This window comes from Xyrauchen texanus, chromosome 39 (assembly GCF_025860055.1).
Source record: "Xyrauchen texanus isolate HMW12.3.18 chromosome 39, RBS_HiC_50CHRs, whole genome shotgun sequence".
Lineage (NCBI taxonomy): Eukaryota > Metazoa > Chordata > Actinopteri > Cypriniformes > Catostomidae > Xyrauchen > Xyrauchen texanus.
Genome location: NC_068314.1, coordinates 31,149,336 through 31,163,025, shown reverse-complemented (window position 1 = coordinate 31,163,025; position 13,690 = coordinate 31,149,336). Strand labels below are relative to the sequence as shown.

The following is a 13,690-nucleotide window of genomic DNA, read 5'->3' as shown; positions in this document are numbered from 1 at the left end:
ATTGTGAAAAACTGAGTTTAATTGTATTTGGCTAAAGTGTATGTAAACGTCTGATTTCAACTGTAGATGGTATGAAGCAGGTATTTTTGTAAGTGAACTGCTTTTTCCATGATTTGAATTAGGAGAATCACGTGGAAAAAACACATTCCAAGTGTTCAGCGAATGGGCAAGTGGTGCGAATAATTTTTCACCAAAGATCAAAGTGAGGAATGTGAAATGAAATAGCTTTCCAGAAAAAAACTGCAGTCCAAGAAATGTAGCAAAACATTTTGATTCCAAGTTTGAGCTTACAATATGGCATTGTAAAAAGCCATTAAACTATAGCAGGTGTGACTCTCTATTGAAATCCCATCATTTAGTTGTGATAAGAAGAAATGTAACGTAAGCTTTAGTAAAAAAAGATTTTCAGATTAGCATGCAAATGTTCTCATATGTCCTGTACTGGATAGGTTTTTATATCAAAGCTTGAAGAAAATCATTTAGATTCTATTACAAACTTTATTATGAATGTTGTCCCCAACAAGAATGGGTGATTTGAAAACAAACAAACAAAAAAAGTAAAAAGAAATATGGAAAACAAATCTCCAAGCAATACATTTCAGATACGTAATGCTGAAAGGATAGCACAGTTTAAAGTCAAAATGGGATGAAATTCATGAAGATGAAAACTTTGTAGTCCCTTTTTCGCTGGTGTAAACAGAGGCATGTAATATACAAATAAATATGTTTACAAATCTAATCAGTTCATAAATATACAATATATATTGATTTATTCATGTTGCTACATATAGTATTCATTTTGTATAATTCATTACAGTACAGACATTTATGTAATCAAAACACACTAAAAGAGACTAGCAATGCACAGCTGTTTGGTCATGAGTTTCAGATAACCTGCTGGAGTGGAGACACCTCGCAAACCTGCAAGATGACTAGTAGCAGTTACATATGCATTAATATCATCTATTTCAAGTCTCATTACCCAGTACCGTCTTAGTCAAGTCATTCATCTATCACAGCATTAGATTAAAGAGTAACCAATACATTCTTGTCTCTAATAGATCTGCAAGGTGAACAACAAATTGTACTGAACTCAAAGGCAATCTTCAGAAACTCTGCATCTAAATGGTAATAACAATCTTTGATGTTAGCCAGTAATGTGTAGTTAGTCCAGAATTTATAGACTCAATATAATGAATTTCAGGAGCAAAGAAACAGTTCAAAGAAAAACAAAATAAAGTCAGAAATTGTAACAAAAGTACCTGCAAAGTTACTGCACTAATACGTAAACAGTTTGACTACACTGCTTAATTGGTTGAGACAATCAAAAGGTATTTTGCCCCCCAAACTGTGCTGACATAAGGCCAGCTTATGCCACATCTCAACATGTAAACTACAGAAGACGTTTAGCTAGAATTGGCTGAATAATCCAGAGTTATATTCTACTAAAGTGGTTTCCAAATCCAACATGGCCACATAAACATTTATACACTCTTTGTTTGAAAACTCATCGATTATGCTACATTTACGCCTCTCATCTACACTACACGGTATGATATTTCGGATTCTGTGTGAAGTTGTTGATTGGGATGCTTGGTTTCATTTTAATATCTTGCCATGCATGTTGTTCGACTTTTTTCTGGCCCTAAACTGGTCAATATTTCTGGATATTAAGCAAGTACCCAAGTCGACAGTCCTTTTCAAGATTAATGGAAATTGATGATTCAACGACTGTGGGCAAATAGAGCTTTAAAGATCATTTCCGAGTTTTCCATAGCAGGCATAAGCTTGTTTGCAAGTCAGAGATGTCAGAAAACATAAGTGAAAGCTCACCCTCACTTCAAAGCCATCTATATTAAATTACTTTGTCATATTATTCATAGCTACATATAGATATATATAAACAAACAGGTATGCAACACATTCACTGCTGTTATAGTACATTAAAATGCATGAGTTCGTTAAACTCGGAGTAGACTTGTATATTATTAAATGACTGTTCACCTGAACCATATTAGTTACAAAATATTAATTTAGAATACATACATTTATAATCTATTTTATTCTCTGAAAATATATATATCTCAAGGTAAAGCAAAGATGAACTTTATATGAAAATGTAGCTACACGATACAATAACATCCCATTAATAGAGAATGAAAAATAAAAGGCTCCTGATACAATGGTTTACCATCAAGTGCAACTCTAAATCTATGACTCCTTGATTACACTATTTCAGTTATGTTGTTTCAAGATGCTTCTTTAATTGCTGATCAAGATAGAGATGCACAGATACCATTTTCAGACTGGTGATTTGAGGGTAGCACGTTTAATATTTTAATGAACTCTTAGGACATTAAAGGAGACTGCGCTTGGTACACTTGCTCATCTGTGCGCATTCTAGATGTGCTCTGTGCGCCCATGCATTTACAAGCATTCAAAGCGAATATATCATAGATGTTGTTAATCTTGAAATATCGCCAATCCACTACTTGTTTTGCTGCCCATGTGGCACCGTTTATGCTACAAATGATGCATATGCGATGGATGGAATCGGAATTTGGTATCGGAGCATTTTAACGAGTATGAGTACACCAGCAGTCCCAGACTGGTGCATCCCTAGAACAAGGTATCGTATTGGATCATGGAGTCCATGGGGTATGTTGGCTGCCAGTCAGACTAGCGTTCCAGGTGAAGGGGGCTCAGAGCCTGACTCTTTTTGTGTGCTCCCCTCTGAGGGGAAAGGCTCTGGGTAGAGAGAGAGCTCCACAGACCTGCCATGGAGAGAGAATCAAGCTGAAATTGGCAGCAGCAAAATGTCAAACTAGTTAAAGGATTAGTGCACCCAAATATGAAAATGTATTTCATCATTTACTCACTGTTATGCAATCTGAGGTGTTCTTTCTTCTGTGGAACGCAAACAAAGATATTTCGTGTGTCTGTACCAATACAATGCAAATCAATAGAGTGCAACACGTCCAAGCTCCAAAAAGCACAAAAGGTAGCATAAAGGTAATTCATGCCTTCTAAAGCAATCTGATTGGTTTTGGTTGAGAAGCAATGTGAAGGCAAAATGTAACTCCTCTTTCACTTAAAAACCTTGACATCTCCAGTCCCCTTAGTGCGTTTATAGTTTGAAGCTTTTTGCCTTTCTCATTTTGGAGCTTAAACATGTTGGACCCCATTGACCTGCATTGTATGGATCTACAGTATACACATCTTTATCTTCCTCAAAATATATTTGTTTGTGTTCTGCAAAAGAAAGTCATATTAATTAATCATCTTTTATGCCACTCAAACTCATGAGCGAATAATAATTTTTGAGTGAACTATTCCTTTAATTTAGAGCAATCTATTCAATTTTAACATACGTGTTAGACAATATTTGATGCAGTTCAAAAACATTAATTTAAAAAATGTGTGTATGAGCAAATATACAGTATGTGTGTATGTACATATACATATACACACATACACACACACACATGCTGGTCAAAAGGTTTGAAACACTTGCTTATTCTATACTATTCTAAAATGTGAAAAAAAAATTATAATAATAAAGTCATCAAAACTGAAGATGCTAAAATATAACACAGATTTACTTTGGATTTGCCTAGAATTTGCAGACATGTACTCTTGACATTTTCTCAAACAACTTGAGGTATCAACAAGGGATGTTTTTTTAAACATCGTTGGGCACTTATTGGCTGCTTTTCTTTATTATTTGGTCCAAGTCATCAAATTAAAAAAGTTTTTTTTTTTTTTTATAAAATTTTTGTTTTATAATGAAATAAATTAAAATTTATATTAAATTATATTTTTGTCTACAAAACTCATTTCAAATATTTAAGCATATTGCCTTCATGATTTTTAAGATCATGAGAAACATTTCAGTCAAGTGTTGACTTGTAGGATGTGTGTGTGTATATATGTGTGTGTGTGTATATATATATATATATATATATATATATATATATATATATAAATAAATGAATTACATGTTTAAAATTATGATAATCTAAACAAAGAGTGAAATAAAATGTATTCTAGAAATGTTTTAAAAAATTAGGACTATCCCACAGTTGGCATCATTTCCACCACTCCAAACAAATTTTCCCCTAATATATGTTTTTCAGAAGTAAGTTTACTTGTTAACCAAGAAGGCAAAAGTGTCAGTCAAAAGCATACTTAAAACAAGACAAGTGAAGTTAGAAAAAAAAAAGAAGAAAATTCAAGGTATATATATCACTTGTGAACCGAACAGTTTTATTGGCCGTCATTTCCAAACAAGGTGTTATTTTGACAAATCAGGCAAATAAAAAACAAATATTATTTCATTTTGTGTATTTAGAATACATTAAATGTTAGCTATGAAATTATCCTTACCAAGACAAAGGATGCAGACATAATTTTTTTTTTTAAAGTTAAAAATGTAATTTCCATCATTCTATTAAACAAAATACAGAAATTGAGATGTGTTGGAAATGACAGTGTGGCAGGAATTTTATTGATTTTTAGCAAAAAATAAATAAAATCACCTAAATCTCCTGTAATGCATGGACATACACTGTTGCACATTGCTAGTAAACAAATGAAACAAAGTGAGTGTGAGAAATGTTTTAACAAGACTTTACTTGCACAGTGCTAAAATAGCCAAAGTTGAAGAAACATCCATGTTGAACCATGTTGTGGGTAAAACAGAATTGAAGAAAACTCACCTGGCATGCAAAGGATGCCCATGGAACGAAGCTGACTGAGGTATTTGACGGTGTGAATACAGTGGGTCAGCTGGAATGGACTGAGGCTGGTGCACCAGGTGGTGAGTATGCGAATGGCGCATACCAAGTCCATCATGACCTTTCGCCGTAGTGGAATAGCCCAAGGCGTTCCTCAGATACCAGTCACGGAGTCCCTCCAGAGCCAGGGCCTTGTGCAGACTCCGCGTAGAATCCTCAGGGGTAGGCAGAGAAAATTGTAGAGGTCTGCGCCCGAAAGCTGCACCAGCAGACAGCTCTGTATGATGGGGAAGCAGGTTGGGAATTGAAGAGGTGGTGGACCCAGAGGAGGTGAGCAAAGGATCATAAGCCGAGAACAACACAGAATCCTGTGGGTGCTGCTGCAAAGGGATGAAGGGGCCACAGGATTTCGTTCGGGTCACTTTGACCCGACGGTGTTCGGCCTCTTGGCCCCGCAACAGCATGGGGCTATAGGAAGGTGGGGCAGCAGACAGATGCAACTGCGAGTGTGAGAAACCATTGTAGTGTGGAGGAGTGCCTGATGGAGGAGTGGAGAAATCCGGCCAGATTCGTCCTGTTGACTGGTTCTGCACTGGCCTCTTTTGCTGTTTGCCCCAAATGTAGTCCATCAAAATTTCATTGTAACCCATGCCACTGCTTTGGCCACCAAGAGAGGAGCGCATTCGACCCTGTTCTTTAAATCCCATCATCTGTCTCTCTGGGCTGCCTTGATAGATCTGACGGAGCTTCCCATCTGTGAGGGACTCCGAGCTTTTGTACGGTCCAGCTCGATGTGGCATACCGTTGCAGGGAGGTCCAGGCTCGGGGAGACTCGAGCGGTCAAGCAGTGCCTCTGAGCTGTTGCTACGGCGAGCACGGGAGCTGTAGGGGCAGCTGCGACGTTCAGAGGAGGAGCCCTCCAAAGGGACGAGTGGTACAAACTGAGGGACATCTGGACTGCCACACCACTGCTTTAGTGTAAAACCACCAGAATTCTCAGGTCTTTAGAGGATAAGACAGAAACAAATTATTAATAGTAATACGGTTTTTATTTTAGTCATGCTTATTAGCCCACATCCACACTAATACGTTTTAATTTTAAAATGCATCTTTTTCTCTACATTTTGGCCTTCCATCTAGACTGTGATGACATATTTGTCAGCGAAAACTGAGCTTTTTAAAAACACTCTTCAAAGTGGATACATTTGAAAATGCGGTCTTCATGCTGTAGTGTGGACTGGGAAAACAGATATATCTGAAAACTACGGCGTATTTGTTGTTGTGTACCGTCATGTGCTCCATTCAACCAAAAAAAATCAAGATGGAGCCCTGTGTTATAGCGGCGCTGTTGTGCCTAATATTCACTTTGATTGTGTTGTTAAAGATAAATGTTACTTTGTACAACATTCACATCATATCCCTTCAAATGTGATGGGAAGTTTACTTAGAATTGGTGTCCGACAACGGAACACGAGGACAATTGCGTTTCAGACCGTACATGCAACAGGAATTTTTTGCATGTGCACTAAGGTAATTTAAGCGTTTTCATACGTTCATTGTGGACAAGCAACTTTTAGAAAACACTTGAAAACGGCAGTGTGGACAGAGAGCGTTTCGAAAGCGTAAAGCCATTTTCAAATGTATCCAGATTCATGTAGACATAGCCTTACATTTTCATCTAAAGTGAATCTACAGTTCTCTATGTTCTGAGCTAAATTCTAGGTGGCCATTCACATAGAAAGCGTTTTGTTTCTGCCTGCTTTTTTTAACTGTTTTACTATGTAAACATGCACTAGACAGACTAGTGCAGGTTTGTGTCTTTGTGTCTGTCTCGCACTGTGCCTGTCTTGCACTGTCTCGCAAGACACAATGTCAAGTTAAAAGAACAAAATCCTTTAAAAATGCATTTTGACACACATACATCCTGTTCCATTTGTTGCACTGTGTCTAGATTTCTAATGCAAGAATGTGTGCAGAGTAGACTGAAAAAAATCTAAAATGGCAGAACGTGACAGACCCAGAGGACGAGAAGTTAGCTCCGGAGATGGTGAGACCGCTCCGTCCCCCGGTGGAGGGCCGGGAGGAGAATCCTGTGTTTTTTCATTTGCCGCACCCCTCTCAATAAAAGAGCTATTTCCTTTACCTCTGGGTCACATGGCCCGCAAATGCCGTTCTCACGGCACTTTTGTTTCAGGCCTCAACAGTCCCGGCGCCCAGGATGCGGTGCTCCCGCCCTCAGCTCCACGACTGTTCCCCGGCCGGCCGGTTCAGACGAGCCCAGAGGACGCCGACATCAGACCTCCTCCTCTGTCACGAACCCGCCCCCTGCCGGGCGCGCGGAACAAGGTAAGTGCTTTGAGCTTATTCTCAGCACCGCGTTACCTGTTCCGCACCACTGCGAAGCCCCGCCGGGTACGTCCAAAATACTTGTCCCCTTGGTGCCCCTAGCACAGCGCGCAGAGGCATGGCTTTCTCTGCCCAGCTCGTCACGCTGGCTGCACCGGACCATTCGACTCGGTTACGCAATTCAGTTTGCCAGGTCTCCGCCCCCTTCCTGGGCGCTCGTTCCTCCGCGAGTGCACGCGAACATGCCCTCTCCCTGCGCGAGGAAATCGCCTCCCTTCTAATCAAGGACGCGATAGAGCCTGTCCCTCCAACCGAAACGAAGAAGGGTTTCTACAGCCCTTACTCGTTGTACCCAAGAAAGGCGGCGGCATACGACCGATCTTGGACCTCGCGAAGTTTTCAATCGGACCCTGTCCAAACTCCCGCTCAAAATGCTCACCCAGAAACAAATTCTATCTGGCGTTCGGCATCTAGATTGGTTCGCAGCGGTAGACCTGAAGGACGCCGTACTTTCACGCCTCAATTCGCCCTCGACACCGACCCTTTCTACGGTTCGCGATTCGACGGCCAGGCGTATCAGTACAAGGTCCTCCCCTTCGGCCTGTCTCTGTCCCTCGCGTCTTCACGAAGGTCGCAGAGGCGGCTCTTGCCCCGCTACGAGGAGCGGGCATACGCATACTCAATTACCTCGACGATTGGCTTATTCTGGCCCCTCGCAGGAATTACTATGCGCACACAGAGACCAGGTGCTCGAGCACCTCCGCCGCTTGGGGCTTCAGGTCAACTGGGAGAAGAGCAAGCTCACCCCAGTCCAGAGCATCTCTTTTCTCGGTTTGGAGTTAGACTCAGTCTCAATGACAGCACGTCTCTCCAACGAACGTGCTCAGTCAGTGCTGGAATGCCTCGCTTCCTTCAAGCCAGGCACCGTGGTCCCGCTGAAGCGCTTCCAACAGCTCCTGGGGCATATGGCATCCTCCGCGCGGTCGCGCCACTAGGGTTGATGCATATGAGACCACTTCAGCATTGGCTCCAGACTCGAGTCCCGAGACGAGCATGGCGCCACGGCACGCACAGCGTGGAAATTACCACTGCCTGCCTCCAAACCTTCAAACCCTGGATAGACCTCTGCTTTCTTCGGGCAGGGGTACCCTTGCAGCAGGTGTCCCGTCGCGTTCTGGTTACAACCGACGCCTCCAAATTGGGTTGGGGGGGGTGGAACCAAGGCCCGCTGCGCTGGCACATCAACTGCCTAGAGCTGCTGGCCGTTCGTCTTGCCCTGAAGAAATTTCTTCCGATGATTCGTGGCAAACATGTCCTGGTCAGGACAGACAGCACCACGGTGGTGGCTTACATAAACCGCCAAGGCGGAGCACGCTCCCCACATGTCACAGCTCGCCCGTCGCCTCCTCCTTTGGAGTCAGCAGCGACTGGAGTCGCTAGCGCCACTCACATCCCCGCAAACTCAATGTGATAGCGGACGGCTGTCAAGACAAACCTTGCCTGGCGGAGAGTGGAGGCTCCACCCCCAATCGGTCCAGCTGATTTGGGACAGGTTCGGCAAGGCCCAGGTAGACCTGTTTGCCTCCCAGGAAACCTCCCACTGTCCGCTCTGGTATGCCCTCACAGAGGCTCCCCTGGGGACAGATGCTCTGGCACACAGCTGGCCCGTGGGGCTGCGCAGCACGCTTTTCCCCAGTGAGCCTTCTTGCACAGGTGCTATGCAAGGTCAGGGAGGACAAGGAGCAAGTCACTCTGGTGGCCCCCTACTGGCCCAACCGGACGTGGTTTTCGGATCTCACGCTCCTTATGACAGCCCCTCCCTGGCTGAATTCCCCTGAGGAAGGACCTTCTTTCTCAGGGACGGGCACGCTCTGGCACCCGCGCCCAGACCTCTGGAAACTCCACGCCTGGTCCCTGGACGGACGCTGGAGGGTCTAGCCGGCCTACCTTTAGCCGCCATAGACACTATTAACCAAGCCAGAGCCCCTTCGACCAGGCATCTTTACGCCCTGAAGTGGCGCCTGTTCGCGAACTGGTGTTCTTCCCGAGTCGAAGACCTGCAGAAGTGCGCAGTTAGGTCAGTGCTCGTGTTTCTTCAGGAGAGGCTGGAGAGGAGGCTGTCCCCTCCACCCTCAAGGTGTATGTTGCTGCTATCGCGCCCACCATGACACGGTAGACGGCAAGTCTCTTGGCAAGCACGACTTAATCGCCAGGTTCCTAAAAGGTGCCCGGAGGATGATTCCCTCCCAGCCTAACCTATTTCCCTCCTGGGATCTCTCAGTCGCCCTGATGGGACTCGGAGACCCCCTTCGAGCCGCTTGACTCAGTTGGACTCAGGGCCCTTCTCTCAAGACGGCCCTGCTGATCGCGCCGCCTCCATCAAGAGGGTCGGGACCTGCATGCGCTCTCTGTTAGCGACGCCTGCCTGGAGTTCGGTCCGGCAGACACTTTCGTGATCCTAAGACCGCGACCGGGCTACGTGCCCAAGGTTTCTACCACACCCTTCAGGAATCAAGTGGTGAACCTGCAAGCGCTGCCCCGGAGGAGGCAGACCCAGCCCTCTCACTGCTGTGTCCGCACGCGCCTTACGTATTTACCTGGACCGCACACAGAGCACCAGACGCTCTGAGCAGCTCTTCGCCTGCTTTGGGGGACAGCAGAAAGGGAACGCTGTCTCCAAGCAGAGACTCGCCCACTGGGTTGTCGATGCCATTTCCCTGGCTTATCACACCCAGGCTGTGCCCCCCTTTGCGGGTCCGAGCCCACTCCACCAGGAGTGTGGCGCCCTCATGGGCACTGGCTAGGGGCACTGCCCTAGCAGACATTTGTAGAGCTGCGGGCTGGGCAACACCTAACACTTTTAGCGAGATTCTACAATCTCCGAAGTTGAGTCAGTTTCGTCCCTGTTCTCTCAGGTACCGAGCCCGTGAGAACTCGGTGACACGCCGACGATCTGACCGGTGGATCGCTTGCACCCAGCTCCTTCCCCTAACCAGGGGAAACAGTGCGCCTTCTTCCCAGGAGATCCCAGGCTTGGGACACTGGTTGGCTCCTCCCCTAGCCCCTTGCGGTCGCAGTTCTCATGGAGGGACTCACCGACCCAAACCACTGCGGGTACCGCTAGCTACCCAGTACTGGTATAGGGGCCCCACAGGTAAGGCCTCCTGCTCGGACTCCCCTGTGTGTAAAACCACGGTTCTGTCCCCTCACGTGAGTTGACGCCGTGTTTCCCTTAGGCAGTCACAGCTGCCCCAGGTGCCGTGCTGTATGCTCCCCTCTTTGAGGCTGGTGCTACCACCAAGACTACTGTTCCAAGATAAGGCCTAGGTATAGGCCATGCGATGTATGTGCCACTCAAATTTGCCTTCCCTCCGGTAGGTGTGGCCTCCGCGAGGGTCTTCCCCGCCCTACCAAGGGCTAAGACCCCCTTCCCTCAACGCGGTAAGGGCCCCGGCCGTAGTTGCTCTATGCGAGAAACATAGAGAGAAAGAGGCCCAGCCAGGCTGGCCCGCTCCCATGTTGGCGTCGTCACCTTGTTCCTCCCGGGTAACGATAAGGAGTCCTGATGGCTTAAATGGGGCATTGGGGAAGGGTACGCGCGGCTGATACAGTTGGTCGCTCTGCACGTAGGAATACCTGCTCGCTCCTGTATCAGCGGATCACGTACACGGCTCAGCGCATGGCGCTTTTAAGTGGACCCCTAGTGTCGCTCTCTGACACAACGTAAGAGAGCGACAGAAGGGGAACGCCTATGTTACGTATGTAACCTCAGTTCCCCGATGGAGGGAACGAGACGCTGTGTCCCCCTTGCCACGCCGCTGAGCCGAGCCCCTGTTGTGGCCGGACCATTTCCGCTCCTCAGAAAAATCCTGAATGAACTCCCGTGATTTGCGCCGCTTAAATACCCGTATGTCCGGGGTGGGACATGCAAATACTGGCTGCCAACTCTCATTGGCCTTTTTTCATAGTACAGAGGTGAATATCGGCGCTCAAGAGAGACCCCTAGTGTCGTTCTCTGACACAATGTCTCGTTCCCTCCATCGGGGAACTGAGGTTACATACGTAACCTAGACGTTTTGGATGGTGTCTTAGGTATGTAGGCAGAAACAGAACTAGTGTACCAACAGCAGAATGAGAGGGGCAAAAAAAAAGAGTCAGTATATCGCACGCTGATTGGTGCTGTGCGGGACCGAAGGGGTGTGGCTGGAACACTTCTGCCCTCCAAGTTGGATGCACTTCTTGGGAGTGAGCGACTTGGGATGGGTAAATATGCATACATAAATTTGTTGTTACTGAAAACAAATGATTTTCATGATGTGTGGTTCTGTAAATGGTCCTTGAATTCATAATCAAGTGTCATGTTAATGACATGTTAATATGAACACCAGAGCAAAAGAAAAAACACTGCCGTAACGTTTATTAAACGCTGAAACTTTGCTCAGTGAAAAACAACCTGGAATCATGTTTAATGGTGGTCTTTTTGTGACCTGAACCTTTACAGAACACAGCACAATGAATGAAACACTACACAGGTGTTTCAAGATGCGTTCACAAAAATGTAAGTCTTTTTAACTTTACTTTGTGTCTAAAATTGTGGCGATCCTGCTTGAGACGTTGAAAGAAAAAACTTTGAGATTCATTGCAAAGACATCTGTCCAGTGCGTGTTAACAGTAGATCGAAATCAGCACAGAACAATGAGAGCTAGAATGTTATTTACAGAGCTATCCAATTGAATTTTTACTCATTCGAATTTTAATTACAGACCTCTCTAGTTTAATATTTACTAGAAGGATTTTAATTACAGAGCTCTCTAATTGATTTTTTATTAATAAGAATTTTAATTAGAGCTCTCTAAATGAATTTTCACTAGTAAGAATTATAATTACAGAGCTCTACGATACAGATGGCCCCACACACTCGTGGGGGAAACCAAAGCACTGTTACCATAGTTACTCGTACATTCCTATGAGCAAAACAGGGAGAAATATCCAATATATTTGGCTATTATAACTACGAAAAATATGACCAAAAGCTAGGGCTGGGCGATATGGAGCAAAAAATATATCTCGATATATTTTGCTATATCTCGATATACGATATATATCTCGATATCTTTACAGGAAAAATAACCCCCCCCAAAAACTACTACAAAAACAAATATGCCAAATACCACAGTCCTTTTTTATTAAAGTGCAAAGAGGTAGGCAGTTCACGTAAGAACAAAGTGCTTCTTATTATTTAACTGTAAAATAAAGGAAGAAATACATATAGCCTTTTCATTCAAAAATGAAACAACTCAACTCAAGGTAGGCAGTGCATATATAAGAACAAAGTGCTTCTACGACATTTAAGAAAAAAAAATCCCTGATTACATAAATAATAATAATTTAACTGTAAATTAAAACAAATAATACATATTGCCTTTTCATTCAAAAAATAAAACAACTCAAGCTCATCTTTGCATTAACTCTGTTGTAGCCATCAACAAATAGCCAAAAAACAAGTTTGCTATAAGCTTTGGTTGGCACCAACTTTCGGCATTCACGGCAGTAGACATCTGTATGCTGTTCATCCGAGCCTTAAAACCGAAGTATCTCCATATAATGGAGCCAGTTGTCCTTTTTTTTAGACGAGTTCTGCCTCCGGGCTGGTTGCGGGCGAAGCCATGTTGAATGAGACAACACGCGAAGGGAGGGGGAGCAAAAGCAAGGAGGCGGGGGCGAGCGGAGGGGGAGCGAGCACAGCACAGAGAAAGCAAGCGAGCAAAGTGGCGAAATCATTATTATAAATAATGTGATTATTGTAAACATTACAATAATGTTGAAATAATTATTTTTATTGCCCGCAAACAGACAGAAATATAAGTCAAAAGAAGAGAACAGCGGCTGCTAGCTGTTGAGTCATAAAGTAGTTTCTTAGCAGTGCCAAGCCAACCCAAGACAGAAGATTACATTTCTAACTGTCACGTTAATTTTGTCATTCGATTGGTATCTTAAAACGTTTTTATTTATACCTTTTAAAATGACTGATGATTAAATAAATGGCTATACACATAAAATAGCTCACATTTACTTCACATTTCACAGCAACTTTACCAGAAACCCCATTTACTAAACACTTCGCCAAGCCGAACGTACAGAGAAAAACATCCCCTAAGAAATGTTTGATTGATTAAAGCATGAAAAACAATAAGCAGTGCTCCACTCCGATCATGTCAAGCCTCATGCCTCTTGTCTTCTGGTGTTAACTCCTAATTATGTCTCTTCTGGAACCGTTGTTGTGATGAGATAATCGATTTAGTCTTGAATCTGCTCGGATGTTTCCCAAATACAATAAAGCCTGAATCCAGCATTTGGTCGACTGCAGCCACAGTGCTCTTTTTTTAGGCTTCTATTTCTGTCAGATTCTGTCAACTCAAAATTTTTTGTTTTTTTTTGGCATAGTTTGAAGCGCAAAAATCGACATAGCAGCTTTTCATCAATTTATCGTTATTAAAACAGTCAAATGTATGTACTCATAGGAATGTATGAGTAACTATGGTATTGCTTTCCCCAAGCTAAACCACGCCCCGGGTATGAGGCGTTGCCAACTGGATCTATTGAATTTC

The 13,690-nt window shown here is 44.0% G+C and overlaps 1 protein-coding gene across 4 annotated transcripts in view; it reads right to left on the bottom strand.

Moving 5' to 3' along the window:
- Positions 1-508: 508 nt before the first annotated feature.
- Positions 509-13,690, bottom strand: part of LOC127632779 (coiled-coil domain-containing protein 120-like) — a 40,450-nt gene continuing 27,268 nt past the window's right edge. For all 4 annotated transcript variants that reach the window (XM_052111540.1, XM_052111541.1, XM_052111542.1 and 1 more), the window contains 2 exons: positions 4,719-5,738; positions 509-2,774 (listed from right to left, as the gene is read on the bottom strand). In XM_052111540.1, the coding sequence (XP_051967500.1) occupies positions 2,675-2,774; positions 4,719-5,738 (1,120 nt within the window). In that variant the 3' untranslated portion in view covers positions 509-2,674. The remainder of the gene's footprint in view (positions 2,775-4,718; positions 5,739-13,690) is intronic.